Source organism: Benincasa hispida, chromosome 3, assembly GCF_027475165.1.
Source record: "Benincasa hispida cultivar pf3 chromosome 3, pf3_genome.v1.1, whole genome shotgun sequence".
NCBI lineage: Eukaryota > Viridiplantae > Streptophyta > Magnoliopsida > Cucurbitales > Cucurbitaceae > Benincasa > Benincasa hispida.
In genome coordinates this window covers 37,339,264-37,361,802 of record NC_143480.1, presented here as the reverse complement: position 1 = coordinate 37,361,802, position 22,539 = coordinate 37,339,264, and the positions used below count along the sequence as shown (strand labels likewise).

At 33.6% G+C, this 22,539-nt stretch overlaps 1 protein-coding gene across 1 annotated transcript; it reads right to left on the bottom strand.

Annotated features, from left to right (window-relative positions):
* Nucleotides 1-13,956: 13,956 nt before the first annotated feature.
* On the bottom strand, nucleotides 13,957-15,058 carry LOC120074114 (uncharacterized). The gene is made up of 3 exons (XM_039027132.2): nucleotides 14,905-15,058; nucleotides 14,687-14,792; nucleotides 13,957-14,579 (listed from the first exon to the last, which is right to left on the bottom strand). Exons 1-3 carry the CDS (start codon nucleotides 14,938-14,940, stop codon nucleotides 14,422-14,424), a joined length of 300 nt encoding a protein of 99 aa, XP_038883060.1. The 5' UTR covers nucleotides 14,941-15,058; the 3' UTR covers nucleotides 13,957-14,421.
* Nucleotides 15,059-22,539: the final 7,481 nt, after the last annotated feature.

Sequence of the window (22,539 nt, the reverse complement as noted above, 5' to 3'; positions counted from 1 at the left end):
GAATCACTCCAAACGCACGAGTAAATTGGGAGAACTTCTCGTCCCAAATTGATGCATCCTCCTCAGACCTCATTGTCCAATGCGTCCTCTATGTCTAACGCATGGATTTGGCTCCAATGCAAGATTTGCTCAGCTTTCCCACTCTTTTTACGGTATTTCTGAATTGTGAACTAAAAATGAAGTCTCTTGCCTCTATTTATAGGCATCCAAACCTTCTCCAGAGTTGACACCATCTACTTGGCTGCATGGCCAAGTGCCTCATTCTCATCCCATCAACGCAATGTTGTGGTCATTGCAAGCTAAGTGTCTTCTTCCTACGTTGCCAACGCATGGGCCTCCAATCTGATGCCACCACCTCAAATTCTTAAGGCTTAAAGCTTTCCTCCCAAGAAGACACATGGTTTTGATGATTTTATCCTTGTATGCGTCCAACTCTTGGTTGCTCAACGCTTAGTCCATAAGCAACGCATAGCCTCTTTTCAACGCATAGCAAGCCAATTCACTATCATGATAATTCAACTTAGCCATCACAAGGAGCTAACCATCACCAACGCATAGGTTGACCATCCATTCTTGACGCATGGCTCACTCGCACGGCTTGCTTGGCATGGGCGCATAGTGCTGGCCACCAACACATAGGCGTGCTGCATGGGCTGGCCGTTCGACGCATGGGCGTGCTTGGCCGCATGGTCTACGCGTGACGCCTTGATGCTTGGTCAGGTGCTTAAGTGCATGGGCGTGGGCACTCGGCAGTGCACTCAATGCATGGGCGTGGCCGCTCGGCACATGCGTTCGGTTAGGGCTGCTCGACGCATGGCCTGCGCGCTGGCCGAGGATGCTCGACGCATTGCATGGGCATTTGGCTAAGGTTGCTCGACGCATGCCACCCTCAAACCCTCGTGGCATCCAATGCCTCACTTCCATTTTCTTTCCTTCACCAATGCATCCAATGCATTCAACGCATCCATCATCCAACACATCCATCACCATTTTCTACATTTAGCCAAATTTTTTCCAAATTTCCTCTTTGCTTCTAATTTCCATTCTTTTCTCTACCATTCCACACTATTTTCCACATTAACCTACTCATCACACTAATCTTAGTGGGGAAAAAACTCAAGTAGATAAATTAGGATTCGGGGTTCACATCCCTGCCTCGTTCCCAATGGGGAAATTTGCGGGGACGGATAATGGAATAGGGGGACATGGGCGTGGACAAGGAAGGCTTCCCCATCCCCACCCCGCCCCATGGACATCTCTAATAGAGGCTAGTGGTTGCATCTGGAGTTGGCTACATCGATTGAGGCTTCTAGGAAAACGAATGGTTATGACGACTACTGGCTAGGTCTCAGAAGCGTGTTCAACGAGGAAGAAATATAGAGGGAGGGCGTTCGCTTGACAGCGTGTGAGAGAGAGAAAAGAGTTTTTTTTTCTTTTTTTTTTCCCCCTTATATTCTAATGAGATGTTTTTAAATATAAAAATATGTTTAAAAATGTTTACTTTATAGAAAAAAATTCCTAAAGTACAAGCATTTTTGGAACTTTTTGCTATAAAGTGTAAATATTTTTGGAATTTTTCTATTTATAAGAATTTCCTTTTCTAATTTTCTCCTTTCTTTTCTTTTTCTTTTAAATAGTTATAAATAAATTAAAAAAAACCTTAACCCAACCACCTATTTAGTAACTTACAACTCTTTCCATTTCCTTATCCAAATCCAAAATCCAAAATCCAAATCCTTTTTGGATTTTAAACTCCAAATCCTTTGGGGAAAAAAAATTAATTTAAACTCATTATCTCTTTAAATCGAATAATTTAATTATCTTCTCCAAAAATTAAAAAAAAAAATCTAAATCTCCTAATTGTAATTCAACTTTCCAAATTAAATTAAAATTGAAGTAAATTACAAATCCTCCTTAATTTAAAACTTAAATTCCAAAATTCTTCAAGGAGCAAAATTTAAAATTGAAATATCCTTGCATAATAATCCAATTTAATATCAAATTTCAAAATAACCTTCAAATATTATAAGATAACTAAATTTAAAATACATAAAAAGTTGGTCCTCGAAATTTTATTCCTGAAAAAGCTCCATCCTCTCACTCTCATGTAGCCTCCTCGAACTGGTGATTCTGCCACAGAGCTTTCACAAGTGTTATCTCCCTGTTGCGTAAAGTCTTCACCTCCCTGGCGAGAATTTGAATAAGTTTCTCCGCATAACTTAAGTTCTCGTTCAACTGTAATGGTTTAAAGTCCACCACATGGGACAGACATGTTACATACATCCTCAACATAGATACATGGAAAACATTATGAACTGAAGAGAGAACAGAAATGCCAACTGATAAGCTATAGAGCCAATTCGCTCCAAGACCTCGAAAGGTCCAATAAATCGTGGACTTAGCTTTCCCTTTCTTCCAAACCTTAGAACACCTTTCATAGGAACCACATTCAAGAACACTTTGTCATTAGTTTCAAATTTTAGGTCTTTACTTCTAACATCAACGTAATTTTTCTGTCTACTTTAAGTTGCATGCATGCTCTAATCTTCTGTATTGCCTCATTTGTGGTTTATACTAGCTCAAGTCCTAGTAATTTCCTCTCACCAACCTCATCCTAACATACAGGAGACCTACAACTCTTACCATATAGGATCTCAAACGGTGACATACCAGTGGTAGCCTGATAATTGTTATTATAAGCAAACTCCATCAAATGCAGATGAGAGTCCCAACTTTTAAAAAGCTCTAACGCAGAAGCGCACAATATATCCTCCAACTTTTGGTTCAAACATTCTGCCTGACCATCCGTCTGTGGGTGAAAGGCTTTACTAAAATCCAATCGAGTACCAAAACTGTCTGAAGACTCTTCCAAAGTTTAGATATAAAACGAGGGTCTCTATCTAACACAATGGACACAGATACTTCATGCAATCTCACCACCTCTTTCATGAATATCCGTGCCCACTTATTCACCGAAAAGGTAAACTTCCCGAGAACAAAATGTGCTAGCTTAGCGAGTTTATCTACTACAATAAAAAGTACAATAAATCCCTTTGTTGTTTGGGGCAACCCCACGATGAAGTCCATAGACACATTCTCCCACTTCCATTATGGTACGCTTAAAGGCTGCAACAAGCCTACTGGCTTCTACCTGGGGGCTTTCATTTGCTGACACACTAAGCACTTACTGACGAACTCTACTATCTCCCTTTTCATTTCATTCCACCAGTAACAACGTTTCAGGTCCTGATATATCTTGGTACTACCAGGATGAATCTAAAACAGAGAACACTGAGCTTCTCGTAATAACTCATTCTTAAGGTCATCATCGGCAGGTACACATAAGTGTCCCTGATAAAAGAGACCGTTATCTACGGACACACGAAAACTCACCATCTTGTCCTGTCTCCACCTTGCAAGCTTTTTTTAACAAGGTAAGGTAAGGATCATCCTATTGAGCATTAATAATTCTCTGCCTTAAGGTCGATTGTACCAACAACTACGCCAACTATGCAGTGACTTCCCCCACTGCTACTGCAACCTCGGCCCACTCGAGATTCATATATAGATGAGTTTGTCTGGTAATCATGGCTGCTGAATGAGCTACCTTCCTACTTAAATCATCTGCCACTACATCTAATCCTTCACCAACTCTAACCACCTGCGTTGTCTCGTGATTAACTCCTTCTGAGTGAATAAGTATTTTAAACTCTTACGGTCGGTGAAAATCTGTATCTTCTCTCTATATAAATAATGCCTCCAGTTCTATAAGGCAAAAATCACTGCTGCCAATTCTAAATCATGTGTAGGATAGTTCCATTCATGGTTCTTTAACTGACGAAAGGCATAAGAAAATTTACAGAGGACCTTTAAACAGAAGCGAATCGTCCAAATCCCATTGTGAATGAACTCATACATTTACAATCATACAAAATAGATTGTGCACTATAAACTAATTACAACATGCTTTCGAAATAAAAACAAAGGTTGAGAGATTATACCTTTGAAGAACCCCTCCTTAAGATAATCCCTCGATCAAACTTACTTACGAACACAGCGAACATCTCGAACTCATTCGAACAAGTAGCAACTTGATCCTCAAATAAATCGGACACTACCACTAGATTACCTTGGTATTCTCGGTGTGAGAATCCAGGAGTGGTGGGTTTGGCTTATTTTGGTTAAAGGGAAAGTTTTGAGTGGAGGAGGAAAACGATCGAGTAAACGATAGGACTATCGTGTAGATGAGAAAGTCTATCGCATAGACTAGCTACTCGATCGTTTAGTCTCTGAAGCTATCATGTAGTATCTCGATTGCTAAACTCATCTGTTTTTCACTAATGGAAATATTAAAAGAAAACAATTTTCATTTTTACCCCACTTCATCATAAAACCATATAACTACCCACTTTATCCCACTTAACTACCCATTAAGGGTAGTTATGGAGAAAAAAAAAACTATTTATCATATAAGTAATAAATTATAAATGAATATGGTAACTGACTTATCATATTATATTTATAACCTATAGTTTTAATATTGCATCATATACAATATATAAACCATAGTTCTTTTCCTTTATTTTATGGCATTTAATATAAATCATATTTATATTAAATTTAATAACTATGAATTTATTCATAGAAACTATATTTGAATCATATTCAAACATTAGGTCCTCCAATCAAACAATAATGTATCAAATACATTATATCAATTATATCATATATAATTTAATTAATTTAATTATATCATATATAATCAAATTCCCTCTTATTAATGTGAACATTTCAAATTAACCCAAAAATTGATTCTCAACTTGAATCCATTGTGCTAAGGGGACCTTTTGGACTTGTAGTTTGAAGCTCCAACGGTACGTGAATAACTAACTAAACTCTTTAATCATATTATCCACCAACCGTTAACTGTCGGGCACTCCATTAAAGATTGACAGCTGCACTCTTTGCACTACATATATATTTCTGTGTCCATTGGATATAACCAATCAACGATACAATGACCCTTCACAAATCACTCGTAAGTACAGCTAGGACAAATTATTGTTTTACCTCTGTAGTTACATCTAACTTCTTAAGTACCACTGATCCCTCTAATGAACAATAGGTCATAGTTCCACTATGACGAAACCCTTCTCGGGCCAAGAGAGGATGTGGTGCCACATTATTCAAGGCCCGAAATTAACTCTTAAGGGAGCAATTTATCTACTTACCCTTGCTTCGGACGAATCCTCAAAATGGTAGGATTGTTGAGTCGGCGATCTGACCACTCTCACCCATGCAAATCAAAAGACCGCCCTCATAGGTAGGAGTTCACAACTCACTCAATATTAAGATCATGTTGCCTATGGTCATTCTAGTGAAATGAAAGTCTCAATTATGAACATCTTTATATAACGAGAGTAAACATTTCGTGATCCGGTCTTATACGAACTCATTTGTATAGAATAGCCCCGCTCCCATGTCTAATACGTGAATGATCAGGATCAGATCATTTGTAGTACTTTACAACATTTGTAACACCTACAAAGCGGGTCATACTCGTAGTGTTATCAGGATAAGGTACCCAGCCTTATCCATATACTATAGACCATTTAGGTTATCACTTAAAACACGATCCACTTGTATGTCTCCATACATGTTTAAATTACCACGATAACCATGGATCTTAATTTATTGGTTTGTGGTTAATGCAACTAAAATATCAAATATTTTTATAGACAAAAGAAAAGAAAATATCATATATTATAAATCACAGAATGTTTGTTCATACAAGTTTTCACAAACTACAGGACCCTACGAGATTGGGCTTCAACCCCAACACTTTCCCTGCTGCATCAACACACACCCTAATCCTTTCTTGGAGGCATCACTGTAAATAACGGCATCTAGTACTATAAGAACTGGAGCAGTACCAATTTATGTTTAAGATTTTGAAGACTATCTTCACAAGCCTTACTCCAAATAAAGGAAGCTCGTTTCCTAGTCAACTGAGTAAGAAAGTGACTATGCGAGAAAAAATCCTTCACAAATTATCGTTAGTAGCTTGCTAACCCTAAGAAACTGCGCAACTCACTGACTATGGTTAGACGAGGCCAACTTGTAAACACCTCAATCTTTGTAGGGTCAACAGATACTCCTTCCTTTGACACCACATGTCCTAGAAAGAACATCTGTCTCAACCAAAACTCACATTTAGAAAACTTAGCATATAACTTATTCGCCCTCAAAGTCTCCTTGTAAATGCTCCTCGTGTTCTGCCTCTATCTTGGAGTAGACCAATATATCATCTATAAAAACTATCATAAAAGTGTCAAGGAATTCCTTGAACACTCTATTCGACAGGTCCATAAATACTGTAGGAGCATTGTTCAAACCGAACGACATTACGATGAACTCATAATGCTCATACCTCGAACGAAAAGTTTTGTTGGTTATATCACTTTCTTTTATCCTTAACTGATGGTAGCCTGACTGAAGATTAATCTTGGAAAATGTTTTATGTCCCCCCCCCCCCCCCAAGGTAGTGATAAAGTTCCTGGTGCCTGCTGAGCTATCAAACACCACTAGTGTTGTTAAACATCTGCTATATTGTTTGTGCATATATTTGAGAGTATTTTGGGATGGTTAAACTTGTGAGTTATGTGTCCTGAGAGGTTTTGTTAAAAATAATTCTTATTGTTGGTCTGCAATTTTTTTTTTTTTTTAAATAGTGTTATGATTGAAACTGGGTTGAGCTCTTAAACTATGTTAATGAATGTAAACTATTTGTGAAATTTGGTTTAAAAATTTTAGGTTTGATTTTGAGTAGTCACTTGATCCAACTCCCTGTAGTCAATGTTGAGATGCAATGATTCATTTTTTTTTTTTTTAAATAACACTGGTGCATCCCAAGGTGACACACTAGGGCATATGAAACTTTATTCAACAACTCTTGTAACTGGATCTTGAGCTCCTTTAATTCTGTTGGAGCCTTTGAGATAGAAGTTATGCCTGACTTCAACTAGATAGAAAAATCTCTCTCTCTATATGGTGGTAAGCCCGGGAGATCCTCTGAAAAAATATCTGGGTAATCTCTTACCACTGACTCTGAAGTCAAGGAGACCTCAGCCTCTCTGGTGTCAACCACGTAGGACAAGACACTTCAGGTACCTTGGTTAAGCAAGCGATTGGCTTTCATAGCTGAAATTACTTTGGGCAAGACCATAGTCCCAACCCTTTTAAACTTGAAGTTGGCTTCCTTAGGAGGGTTAAAAATCACCTTTTTACGAGAGTAGTCTATACTGGCATGATTAGTAACCAACAATCCATGCCCAATATCACATCAAAATCACGTATGTTTAGAATTATTAAGGTAACAATAATCCAATTTAACCTCAAATTTCAAAATAACCCTCAAATTTTACAGGATAACTGAATTTAAAGTACATAAAAAGTTGGAATGTCACAATTATATTGCTGTTTGAAATCTCATCTCTTATGTTGGGGATCTAGGATGAGTGATTTGGGATCATCTGGGGCGTGCTTGTTCGTTAGAATGTATTACATTTCTTGTTGCAGAAAGGTCAAAGTTATTGAGGTGCAGACACTTTGTGTTTGACTTGCTGAGGCCCTGGCAATCATTTTACAACTCATCTAGGTCGAACTCGATTTTCTCGAGGTGATTAAGCTGATAAACGAGAATGAACTTGATATAATTGAAGTTTCCTTCTTTATGGGTGAAGCAAAATATTTGGTGTATGTCTTGGGGGATGTTTTTCTTTTACACACATTCGACAGTCCCACAACACTTTAGCTCACAACCTTGCAACAAAGGCCTTGAATAAGAGATTTTCTTTTACATTGTTTTTCCCTCCCATGAATGGTTTTCTTTATTTATGTCTTGTAATGTTGTTCTTTAGTTTCTTTTACCATCTTTTTCTAAAAAACTAAAGTTTGATTCAAACTCCACAATTGTGTGTATATGTGTGTATATATAACTTTTTAAATATAATGTATATACTTAATGAATAAAAAATGAAAAACAAACTACTTTGCATTGTTGAAATTATGCTGAAAAAGAACATTAAAAAGATATTGTTTCAATATTCTACTTTTTTGTTTGAAAAAAAATATTCTACTTTTTTTTTCTTTTCTAATATAGAACCATGATAATTTTAATTTTTTTTATAAAAAAAAAAAGGAAAAAAGAAAAAGTTGTAAGTATAATGATAGTGATGTAGGTGAAGAAAACAAAGTTTCCCCACATTCACTTTGAAGGGTGAAATAGATAATAATTGGAAGATAATACGGGATCTTCCTTTATGAGTTCTTGATTTTGTTGGATATGTCTTGGTGTATGTTGAGCAAAAGCCAAAAGAAACCTAAAAAGTAACCTAGAGCAAGCTCCCTAAGAATATGTCCCAATCCAATCATTTTGCATTCACATTTTTTATTATTTTTATCTTTAATGGTTATTTAAACGATGATGATGATGAAGCATATGATTATTTATTGAGTATAAAGATTTTGGAAGAAATTTAATTCATTAAATTTGAACTTTGTATTAATTTAAGTATAGTCAATACACTCTCTAATACATAGTCCTTTGGTGTTTTCTCTCAAATAAATTTTAATCCTTAAGTTTTTTTTTATCTTCTTGGATGATCGAATTTTAGGCTTATGATCTTCTTGGATGATCGACTTTTGGACTTATTGATTTTATTGATTAATTTGAATCGACCTCTGGCTTGTTCATCGATTTTGATATGCTTTTGGTTGGTTGCTTGACTTGGATCTGCTTTTGGTTCATTAATCGACTTGGATTGACCTATGGCTTATTGATCGACTTGGATCGACTTTTAGCTTATTGATTAGCTTAGATTAGCCTCTAGGCTTGTTGATTAGCTTGGATCACCCTCCGCTTATTGATCTAATCAGTTTGGATTGGCCTCAAGCTTGTTGATTAGCTTAAATTAACTTTTGGCTTGTTGACCAGCTTGGATCGTCCTCTGGCTTATTAATTGACTTGAATTGGTCTCTAGCTTGTTGATAAGCTTGGATCAGCCTTTAGTTTGTTAATCAGCTCGGATATGCCTCTGGCTTGTTGATCAACTTTGATCCACCTCTAGAGTTTCTGACTTTAACAGCTTCAAAGAATGTTCTGATCCTCTGAAAGTCTTTGAAGCTTGAGAGTTCGAGTCTTTGGAACTTGGGAGCTTCAGTCTTTAGAGTTTCAAAGCTTCAGTCTTAAGTTTTTTTCCCAATCTCTCCCTGAAATGAAGGGCAAGACCTCTATTTATATAGCTTCTATGGGCCTTCCATGGTCTTGGGCTTGAGTTCATTATTTTCTTTAGTATAGATTTCTACAATTGGCTTGAATTGTGTTGGACCTTGGACCCTACTGAATTTAATTACTCGATCCAATCCAATTTATAATAGTCACAATGAGCTTGATCATTGTGATGGTGTGCCAACTTGTGCTTAACTGAAATTTCTCAACAACAATGTTAAAGTACACATTTAGCGATGAACTTTTATGTTTCTATTTGATAGGTCGATGAATTTTTAAAAATATCTAATAAATTTTTTGAACTTTCAATTTTGTGATCACTCTAAACTTTAAAATGTTAAATAAGTTCCAAAACTTTTAATTTAATATCAAATAGATATTTAAAGTATTTAATCAATGAATCTATTAGACATAAAATTGGATATTATGTCAAATAGAATATTAAACTTTTAATTTTTTTATCAAATAAGTTCATGAAATATAAAGAACGTTGAATGTGTAAAATTGAAAAGTTTAAAAATTTATTAAACAATTTTAAAGTTTAGGAACTTATTAGACACAATGCTCAATTAGTCATTGATCGGCACACCAGAGGGTGTCGAATTCTCCGACAGATCAAATAAAGTTCCGTTCCTTCCTTAGGAAATACAAATCGAATACAAAAGGAACCTTTGTGTTTCTTAGTTAGAATGTTCACATTCTCCAAGTAATCGGGAGGGGGGGGGGGCGTGATTTGAATGCAAGTAAGGTAAATTTTCATAAAAGTAAATGTTCATGAAAGTAAACAAGACGAGAAAAAATACTATGAAATAAAGATCTACCTTGGGTTTGTTTCAGAGTTTTTCCTAATTATTCCATTTTGTCATTGAACACAAAGATTTATTTTAACTCCTTGTCTAAACCTAGCCAAGTTGATTAGAAATGCTAATCAACCATCCTAATTAACTAATTAACCACCATGATTAGATGAAACGCGTATCACACAAGTATGCTAATCACATTAAGTCGAGGAATGATGCTAGGATGAACATCTAACCGAGAATTCCATCATTAAATATTCAATTTGATTCTCTCTAGGTTGATTAAACAATGTTCGTTGATGTCGACTCTTAACTTACAAATTAAGCTAAACTTTTGCTTCTTAATGATTAATATACAATTATACGTCACATATTATATATTAATCAAAAGCTTCCAATCATATAATCAATGAATAGTTTGTCAGACAATCCAAGATAATATGAGAGCTACGCAATTATATTAAGATGAAATCTAGAATCACAACCTATTTTTTTTTATAAACAAGTCTCACAAATGCACTAAAAAAGGAAACGTTCTAAAATCCAAGATAGAACAGCATACCTTAGCCGATAATCATCCTTCAAATCAATGGAGTATGATTGGTACAATCCCCAATTGTGATAAATCAATGAGGTACAAAAGAGGAATGAGAATGGTAGAGAAAAAAAAATCAGGAAATTGGAAGATGATTAATTTTGCCGACTAGGGCAGCTTATATAAAAATCATGATAGCATCGCGACGTTGTAGACCTCTTGTGAATCGTTGTGCACAACAACGCTCTCGTGTCAATGTATTGCACGTGCACGTTGATGCCTGTTACGTGCCAATCCCCAATTGTGATAAAGCAATGAGGTACAAAAGAGAAATGAGAATGGTAGAGAAAAAAAATCAGGAAATTGGAAGATGATTAATTTTGTCGACTAGGGCAGCTTATATAAAAATCATGATAGCACTGCGACGCTGTAGACCTCTTGTGAATCGTTGTGCACAACAACGCTCTCGTGTCAATGTGTTACACGCACACGTTGATGCCTGTTGCGTGCTAAGATGGAGCGTTACGATGCTCTCGACCATAGTTGCCTTCTGCCTGCCCCATGCACAACATTGCACGTTGCCTTGCCTTCAGTGGCATTTTGATAATTTTTTCAATGGATGCATTTGAGTCCTGTTTTGATCCATTTTAGCTTCATTTCGACCTTAATACTTGTTTCTGCCTATTTAATGTCCGATACTTGTAAAATCACTAAATAAATACATAAAACTAAGGAACGGCCTTGAATTAAGTTGAGCGGGATAGCACATTTCTGGTGCTGTCACTTCTTAAATTTGGGAGACAATTGATAATAAAATTAAAATTTAACCAGTTGAGCTATCATGGAATGTAATTTTTTTCAGGAAGATCATAAGATATAGTTATACCATGATTAAATTATTTGCCAAAACATTTTTTAAAAAATCTCTCTTTCGATTTTATTTTTTGGTCTAAGAAAATTATGTTTATTTTCTTACCACTTCTTTATCATACTTTTCATCTTTTTTTAACTAATCACTTGAATCCTTAATCAAATTTCAAAAGCTAGTTTTTAAAAACTTTTATTCTAATTTTCAAAACTTGGCATGAGTTTTAAAACACTATTATAATGTAAAAACCAAACATAAAGATATTAATAGATGAAAATTGTGTTTACGAGGTTAATTTTCGAACACCAAAAACAAAAAAACAAAAATCAAATTCTTGTTTGATAACCATTTGGTTATTTATTTACTTTTTTTTTTTTTTTTTTGAAAATTGGCTTATTACCTCTCAATTTTTTACTCGTGGTTTTCATATTTCTTATACAAACATTTGAATTCCTAGTCAATTTTAAAAAATAAAAACAATGTGTGAAAATTACAGGCCCATCTAGTAATAATTTGATTTTTGGTTGTTGGTTATGTTGATTTTTAAAATTCTAAGATTATTTCTTTTCAATTTCTTAATGATTTATAAAATTAATTTTCAAAAATTAAAAAAAACTAAATGAAATCTAAATAATTATCCAACCGATGTTAAAAGGACTATGAAAGGAGTCCATTTCAAATTTCAATGGGTTGATTTGGACATGAAATTCTACATCAAACGTGATCCATCCTCATCAGTTTTGGTCGTATATTTCTAATTATATGAAAAAAGAAATCCCACAAATGTAGGGAAAAGAAAGAAGCTGACATTATCGTACTATAAACTGGGACTGGGTAAATTGTACCAATTTGGTACCCAAAAAGCCTTCAAACCTTCTTCACCACTCAAAACCCCATGTTTCTTCTTCTTGGGTACAATTATACATAATTGCCTGACTTTGACACCTCAAATTATTTGGTTCACTAATATCATTTCATCTTTAAAAGTTGAAGGTTCAATCCTGACAATAATTGTTGTACTAAGTAAATAGAGTAATTGAATTACATTTAAATTATAGAGAAAATGTCAATTTATACCCATAACCCATTAAACCTTAGAGGGGTCATTTATTTTTCGAAATCTTTAGATGCCCTGAATTATAAATATCTAAAATTACAAATTTTCGACATCTTTAGATAATCATATTTATTTGTGAAAAGATTTTTCCAGATGTCTACGAATGCTTGGATAGTTGGATGACTTTCTTTCTTTCACACAATTTCTACTTAGAAATGTCTTAAAATTTATCTGATGTTCTAAGAATGCTCTTACTACTTTTTATTGATTTATAATTAATTTAATATAATTTGAATTTATATAACTTTTATTTTAATTTGAATTTCTTTTTAAATTAATATTGTTTATTTATTTTTATATGTTGTTTTTCTTAACCAAATAATATATATTAATTTAAAATTTTTGACAAAATGCGACAATCTTGTCGCCTGAGAAACAAACGACACCTTAAGATTTTATCAATTTAAACCATGAATTAGTAACTGTATCAATTTAAATCATGAACTTTTGTCAGTGTATCAACTTACACGCTTCATTATGTTTCGTATGGAAAAATCTTATGTGAAACTTATAATTGTATCAACTAAATCTTTATTAATTTAGACTCTTATTCTTATTTTCCTTTGAGAATCGTCCATACGTTTGAATAAATCTCCACATATTTTATAATTAATGCATGAATGATTTTCAAATGTAATCGTAAGAAATGGTCTGAATTGATTGGCTTATGAAAATTTAGGAGTTTAATTGACTCAAATTATAAGTTTCACATAATATTGGTTAAATAAGATCTGAGAGAGGGTATAAATTGACAAACTTAGAAAATTCAGTGTTTAAATTGATAGAATTATTAGTTTAGGATTTTAATTGATACATAAAAAACTTAGAGATATATATCGATATTTGTCCTAAATATTAATATGTATTGTTAAAAATAATATTAAATTTACCTTAACCTATAAACTTTTAGGTCAATTATTGATTAATTATTTGGTCAATTATTTCATCCACAATTAGTATTGATTTAGTCTTCTACAAATTAGGTCAAATATGTTATATTTTAAACTTAGAAAATCTGAACGGAGATCTTTTTTTTCTCACTCCATACACTCCATATTATATACTCTGGCTGAAGAAAAATTGTAGGATATTAAATTCTAGATAGATGATCATCATGAATTAAATTCATAACCTCTTAATTCTTTATTAGGTATATGTTTCCTATTTATGAATGATGATAAAAATAATTATAAGATATTTATACTATCAAACAAGTCAAACAAATTAATTTTTCAATAAAAATACAAAAAAACGAAAAACACGCATGATTCAACCGGCATTTAATAGTGACATCTAATCTCAACCTATTTTACTAAAAAAAATTGAATTCAGAAATTCAATCCATCATAAAAAGAAGACTTAAATTTATTACTGTTACATATTATTTTACATTTTTTTAAAAAATAAGACAGAAAAAAAACAAGGAGGTGGCAATTACAGATTTGCTTGGACGGCTAGTTTTGTTGGAAGGAAAACAAACAAAAAAACAAAAAAGAGGGAATTCCACATAAATCCCTACACCTCCCGACAAGACTCAATCAGGAAGCGACAGCAATACATTTTTTAAAAAAAGTTCCAGCACGATGCCACGTGTAGCCACGTGTCCCCACGTGTCCCCACGCGTCAGCCATTAGTATCCCAAAATATCTTCACGCCCCTCCATTAGCCCATCCCGTTCCTCTCTACGCCGCCGCCGCCGCCGTTCCATCCACCTACACCTACAATCCCTAAACACGACGTCGTACATCGCATCCCACCGTCGGTTCATTTTATTAGTTTCCACCCACCCTACACCGCGGCCTGTTTATTCACCTACCGACTCAAGGACGACGTCGTATCCCTCGAACCCAGCAAGTTGAAATCCGACGTGTCGGACGAATTACCCTCGGATACCTTTACAGTAACGTCACGTCGTTTCTTCTTATACGCTTCAAAGAATTCCTTGTTCTCCTTCTCCAGTTCATTCCACACTGCACACACATTTTTACAAAATTCTAAATAAATAAATAAATAAATAAAAAGGGCTTTCGGAGTCCGTGCATGTCACGTGAGAGGAGAGGGAGAGAGCGAAACAGACCGGTGGAAGTGATGACCGGTTTGATATTTGCATGTTTGGAGAGAGCTTCCATGCACTCTTCTTTGGTCATGTTGAAAATTATACACTTCTCGATCAGGTGGTGCACCTACACCATAACAATCATACGCCCGCATATGATCCGTCCGTCCATTATATCAATCAATAAAAAGTAAAGAGAGAAATAAAATTATAAAAAAAAAGAAAAGAAAAAGATATACCATGTGGATGTATGAAGCAGAGGGGTCGTCGTCCATGGGAGTTGTGATTTTCTGTTTGGATGGAGAGAAAATGAGAGAAAGTGAAGGGAAAAAAGTGAGAGAGAATTGTGGGAGTGAGGATTATGTATTTATATCTACAAAATAATATCAAGTGGTAGATTTGATGGGAAATAATATAATTTAATGGATTTTTTTAAAAAAAAGGAAAAGAGAGACGACGTCATTGGGAGTGGGGTCCAGTGCCCACGTGGGAGGAAGGCGAGGATTGGTGGAGAGACGATTAGAAGAGATTGTTAGTAACCAAAATCTCCCATTGGCTTTGTCGCTTACGTGGCTACAGTGCTCAAGGTCCACGTGACACGTGGACCCGGCTTGGTCCGAATTGGGTCACTGGCGATGCCCCCGTTTGAACCGGCCGTGGATTTTGATCTCGTTCAGACGGCCACCTCTGCCTACGGTCCGATCGGACGATCATCTGCCGTTCTTTCCACGTCGGATCACATATCCACAATATTATTTCTTTTTTTTAATGTATAGTTATTATTGTACCGAAAAAATAGGGCCTGCCGATTTAGTGTGTATAACTATTTATAACCTAAAGTATAATTGATATTATTTCAAAATTCTCTTTATTATTACAGAATTTACTATTTATTACAGTATTTACTATTTTTATAAAGTATTTTTTATTTTCTACCTAGACAAAAATAGTCTACACTCCAAATACAAACTATTATAACCGAAATAAAAATAGTCTACACCTGAAACACTAACTATTATAACCATTGGCTATTTAACACAATACCTCAAACGCTCCTTAAATGTTATTATGATGAAATTACAAGTTTAACCTTAACTTTCTATGTTTAATATATATATTTGGTAAATATATATAATAGAGGGAGATCAAACCTTTGACCTTGAGGTCAATAGTATGTATTTGATGTTAGTTGAATTTTGTTCATTTTGATATACATACAAAAATGTATATATGTGTGTATGCCGTGTGCATGAAGGATGTGTATAGAAAAAAGATTAATGTATGTGTGTGGGAAAAAAATAATGTGTTTGGTGACATCTATTTAAAAAAAAAAAAAACAAAAACTTTTAAATAATTATTACATACTGACAATTTTGATAAATAAATAGTTTTCTAGAAAATAAGTAGTAATATTTGTTAGGTTAAAAATACTATCTCAATTTTTTTTTATTTTAGTTTTCATTTAATTTTAGTTTATATATTTTTAATATTCAATATTAATTCATACACTTTCATTAAATCTTAAAATTAATCATTAAAGTTTATGTTTATCGAAATTTGTTAAACAATAACCTTAATTTAAATGCAAGAAAAACTAATGTAAAAATATTCCTAAAATCTATTGGGGAAACAATAATAATGGTTAAAAAAATCTAATTAAAAAATAAACTAACAGTAGAAAATGTTTTAAAGGTTTATAAAAAATATAAAGATTAAATCTAGAGATTTAATACTATAAAAGTTAAAAAAGAACAAGTTTCAAATCAAATTTGTATTTCAAAAAAAAAAAAAGAAAGAAATAAAAAAGAAATAAAAGTCCCCACAAGATTCCAAAGAAATAAAGTAAAAATGTAAATTGAAGAGACCTTAATTAAATAGATAACACGAATTTAAAAGAAAAAAGAAAGAAAGAAAAGAAAGAAGATAACATTAGTGTCCTATATTTCCCTAGCCACAAAATTATTATTATTATTATCTAAAAATATAAAATAATCTTTATTAAAAGAAAAACAAAAACCAAATACTCAAAAAATCCATTAGGAAAATGCCAATTGCCATCTAACTTATACACCTGAAATTAAAATGGTCGAAGCAACATCCTCATCGGATTTATTGGCATTTTCCTATCATTAATTTCTCTCTCCCTCTCTCTCTCTTTTTTTCTTCTCCATTTTCCCATAATACGTACGGTTCCATTTCTTCCAAGTTTGTAATTATGATGGTTGATGCAAAATTTAGGATAGAAGAAATGTAACTAACCTTCATGTAACACCAACGGTCGAATTTATAATTTGGGAAAGAAATGACTTGTAAAACAAAGAAAGAGCGCTATAATGCCTAAGTCGGTAAGGGAATCGTAGAATCAAGAAGAAGTTAGAAATTTAAATTATATCATATGGCGCCATAATAGTTTATTTATAGGGGATTTGATTTAGGATTTATCTTAATCATACTAGGATTAAGTTATGAGATTTAATCCTCATAGGATTAAGATATGATTTTTTTCTAATCTCAAACAAGCTAAATTAAATCTTATTTTTATCTTTATTTCATCCTAATCTTGATTCTACTTTATCGTATTTTGATTTTGAGTTTTGTTCTATTTGGCCAAAATTCAACCACAACATAAGCTCCACTCCAAAGTTGAGGTTCGTGGTTGACAATGTCTTTATGGGCTAATCTTTTGAGAAATCAACTTGGGAGTATAATCTCCCTTTCTATCGCCATGCTACCTCTGTTGGGATTGGTGTCCTAAATCTCCTAATAGTCTCGTAGTTTGTAAATTCTGTGAACATATTGTTATTAATAAAATAAGTGTTATTTTATAAGCATTTACTCAGATCCAATAAACTAAGATACGAGATTATTTTATGTAACTTAAGCATGTATGTAGAGACATACAAGTGGATCATGCCTTAAGTAATAACCTAAATGGTCTGTAGTATATGGATAAAAGAGGGATACCTTATCCTGATGACACTACGGATACGACCTGTTTTGTAGATGTTACAAGTGTTGTAAAGTGCTACAAATGATCTAATCCTGATCATTCATGTAGAGACATGCGAGTGGGAGTATCCTATACAAAATGGTTTATATAAGACCGAACCATGAAATGATTAGCCTCTTTATATAACGCTATTGATAATTGAGACTTACATTTCACTAGGATGACCATAGGTGACATGACCTTAATCCTAAGTGAGTTGGGAACTCCTGCTTATGAGGACGATCATTTGATTTGTATGGGTGAGAGTGACTAGATGTCAACTCAACAAGCCTATCATTTTGGGGATTCGTCAAATTGAGGAGTTGGGAACTCAGCTACACAAGAAGGAATTCACTCCTTCCCCGAAACAGGGTAAGTAGATAAATTGCTCCCTTAAGAGCTGATTCTGGGTCTTGAACATAGTGGCCACACCCTCTCTTGGGAAGAGAGGACTCAGTCATAGTAGGACTATGACTTATTGTTCATTAGAGAAATCAATGGTATATAATGAGTTAGATGTAACTACAGGGGCAAAACGGTAAATTGGCCCAACTGTACTTACAAGCGATTTGTGAAGGGTCATCGCACAGTTGATTGGTTATATGAACACAGAAATATATATGTAGTGTGAAGAGTGCAATTTTCGGTCTTTAGTGGTGTGACCAATAGTTAATGGATGATGGATATCGTGATCAAAGAGTTTAATCAACTACGTACCGTTCGAGCTTCAAGCTACAGGTCCATAAGGTCCCCTTGGTAGCTCAATGGGTTCAAGTTGAGAATCAGATTTTGAGTTAGTTTGAAGTGTTCAAATTAACAAGAGAAAATTTGATTATGTGATATAATTGATATGATGTATTTGATACATTATTTGATTCGAGGAATTAATATAAATATGATTTATATTAAATACCATAAAAGAGAAAAAGAACTATAGTTTATGTGTTTCATATGATGAAATATTAAAACTATAGGTTATAAATATAATATGATAAGTTAGTTATTATATTCATTTATAATATATTAATTATGTGATCATTAATTATTCTTTTTCTTAATAACCGACTTGAGTGGGAGGTTATTTGCGGTTTATGGTAACTGTGAGAGAAAAAGGAAAATAGTTTTCCAAATCAAATGATGATTCATTGGTGTCATCTCACAAAAGAAAAACTATTGAGTAAAAAAGTTTTACTAAACGATAGTATCTCACAACCTAAACGATCAAGTATCGAGTTTACTCTATGATAGTTAATCGTTGCTACACGATCGAGTAGCAAGTCTATACGATAGGCTTATTTTTACTATATGATCGAGTACCAAGTTTATACGATAGACATCCTTTTCATGTCACATACTCGATCGTTCACCTCCTTTATTCCTCTATCCAAAATCATACAGAGCCCATAACTCCTGGATTTTCACATCGAGAATACCAAGGTAACCTTTGTGGTGGTGTTCTTGTTTTGTTCGAGGGTCGAGGATCAAGTTGTACTCGGTTGTGATTGAGGTTCATCCAGTTGCTTGTTGAGATCGAGTTCTGATCGTTGCGTTCGAGTTCGTGCTATTGGATGCGTTGCTGAACGATCGAGGGACACGTGAAGAAAGAGTTCTTCAAAGGTATTGCATACTCGATCCATTTGTCTTTATTTTGAAATAGCATGATGTAATTTACTCATTATGCATAATTTGTTTTTCTTGACTGTAAATGTTTGTGTTCTTTCTCAATGAGATTTGGAACGATTCGCTTCTGCTCACTGGTTCTCTAGATTTAGAGTTCCTTCAATTGGTATCAGAGCTAGGTTGTTCTGATATTCCAAATTCTATTGTTGTATTGAACTTCTTTTATAGTCTTGGTGTGTTTTAAGTGTCTACAATGTATTTAAGTGTTAAGTGTGTTTGTAGATGTGTTGATGGATAATTTCAGGATGATAGCCTCTATTTAAAGCTTTATTTACATTTACAAGTGTTAATTTGTAAGGGCTCCTGCGTTTTTGGGCATAATTAACAAGCAATCAAGTCTGTATTCAAGTTTTTTTTGTTGTTTTTGAGTCGTTTGTGCTGAAGCTTCTTAGACGCATGGAGATATTGTTCACTTCGAGGAAGAAGACCAAAGGTTGGTCGCATCGTGTAGCTCAGGCTAAACGATCATGTAGAAAAGTTCTACTCGATTGTGTAGTATTTACTAAACGATCACATGGTTGATGCTAAACGATTGAGTAAAGAGTTTACCCGATCTTGTTGCATTGGCTACTCGATTGCGTAGACGCTCAGGGTAAATGATCGCATAGAATATATGATACTCGGCACATAACGCGTGCACTAAACGATCGTATAATTCAACATGCTTCATCGCATAGTCACTAGCTACTCGATCACTCGTTATAAGATACTTGACGCTTGCTCCTCGATCGTCTAGACGATCATGCTTCATCGCATAGTAGTCGTCGACTTGATCGTTTAGGCATGCGTTGCTCAATGTGCTTTGCACGATCACGTGGCCTTCATGCTTCATCGCATAGTTAAAAGGCACACGATTCATGCTATGCGATCGTTTATACTCATTCAACGTTACTCGACGATCACAATGAGCTGTTACACGATCAAAAGGATGAGGCTTCGCCCAGATGGTTCAAGACCCGGTTCGCAAGGTTGAACCGGTTGACTTGGTTATTTTTGTAATAGATAGCTTTTCTTTTCCCAGTTTTGAGGCATATTATCCCGATCCATCAACTTTTATTTAATGTATATGAGATGTATTTAGTTTGTATGTCATAGTGTATGACATATAAATTTAAAACCCACCTTAGGTTATGCATTTTATTCATGCATCATCTTTATATTATAAGTGTTATAATATAGAAGTTTGCATGATTAAATTAGGGGTAAGTTCAAGAATAATGTGTTTTTTAAAAGTGATGACAAAAATAGGGTACATAAGAAAGAAATTACAAAAGTAAAGTGGAAGGAAAAAGTATTGAAAAAAATAGGGTAGCAAAGTCGTGTACCCGGTACACGATTTTTGTTAAACCTCCATGTCAGCATATGACCATGCTAACCAAACTCATGGACAGGGTCCACGAATTCTAATTTTTTTTATTTTTTTATTGCTTTTCGATTTAAGTGGATACAAAGTGGAACAAAAGCTGCTAAACGACATCGAAAACGATAGAATGTTGATCTAAACAGAGTAAAATTCACACAAAAATCAAGGAGTTAAAAAATCAGGGAAAGAAACAAAGAAAGTTTTGCTCAATTTATTCCAAATTCCGTTACTTAACATGGAAGTCGAAGTCAAAAGAAATTGAATTTAATAAACGCAGAATAATTGATTAAATTTTTATTTTACCATTGTCGAAGTCAAATGAAAAAAAAATTAATCTTAATTCGTGGTTAGAAATTTGATTAAAATTTTATTTTACTATAGGTCTTTAAAAAGTTAAATTTCACCATAAAAGATTCTCCGAAAATACAAAAAACTCTAAAAAATAAAAGAAGACAGAAGTTGGGTGAAAATGTGAAAAAAAAAAAAAAGATCTAGCCTTAATTCGTGACTAGAAATTTGATTAATTTTTTATTTTATCTTTGGCCTTTAAAATTTTGAATGTCACAGTAAAAGATTATCCGGAAATACAAAAAACACTAAAAAAAATAAAAGAAGAAGACCGAAGAAGTTGGGGGAAAATGTGAAAACAAAATAGATTTAACCTTAATTCGTGGCTAGAAATTTGATTAAATTTTTATTTTACCGTAGGCCTTTAAAAATTTGAATTTTACAGTAAAATATTCTCCGAAAATACAAAAAACACTAAAACTAAAAGAAGAAGACAGAAATTGAGGGAAAATGTGAAAAAATAGATTTAACCTTAATTCGTGGCTAAAAATTTGATTAAATTTGTATTTTACCGTAGTTGAAGTCAAATGAAAAAAAAAATAGATTTAGTCTTAATTCATGGCTAGGAAATCGTGAACCCTGTCCACGATTTATGTACTAACTCAAAACTCGTGGACCTCGTCCATGATTTCACAACCCTATTTTTGTCAATAGTTTCAAACCAACCTTATTTTTGTCAATAAATATTAAAATAACATTATTTTTTTTAAAAAAATCATTAAATTACTTTAAAACATGCTCATCCATCAAATAATATAAGAGTTATAATATATGCATGCATTAAGCATATTCATGCATCATCTTTATATTATAAGTGTTATAGTATAAGGGTATATGAGAGCATGTATGCTTGGTACATTATAAGTTATATAATAGTTATATAAAGTAGTAATGAATGAACATTGCATGAAGTATGCCACTTAGGTTTATTTATAAGACTTATAAATGCCTTGTGGATGTCTAGCTTCGCATTGTGGTTGATTTTGATTGTTTCATTTTTTTATAAGAGTTACAATTAATGAAATTAGAATTAAAATCAATAACCAAGAGTTGCATGCAAACTTAGGTAAGATCATTTTAAGAGTATTTTAAAATTTGATTGAGATAGACCTAAGATCATAGTTCTATGAGATAGACCTAAGATCACAGTTCTAATGAGATTAGAAATCTAAGTTTAATCTTTTAAATCGGTTTAATGGGATTAAATTGATTTGAATAAAAGATTAAATTTGTAATAAATCAATCTATAAGGGACCTTTTGTCTAAGGCAAGTTCTGGCTAGGCTGAGGTATTTAAGCTGACGGAAACGGAACACCCCTACCTGGAAACCTACCTGGAAAAGTGAATTAGATAGATTTACTACAAGCATGCAACAGTTGATTAAAGTTCGTTAAAGTGTTTAATGAATGACAATCAAAGTCGTTAAAGTGAACAAACCTAAATAGTCATTTTGTAAAAAAGATTACTCGTGTTTTTCTAATTAAACTAAACCCC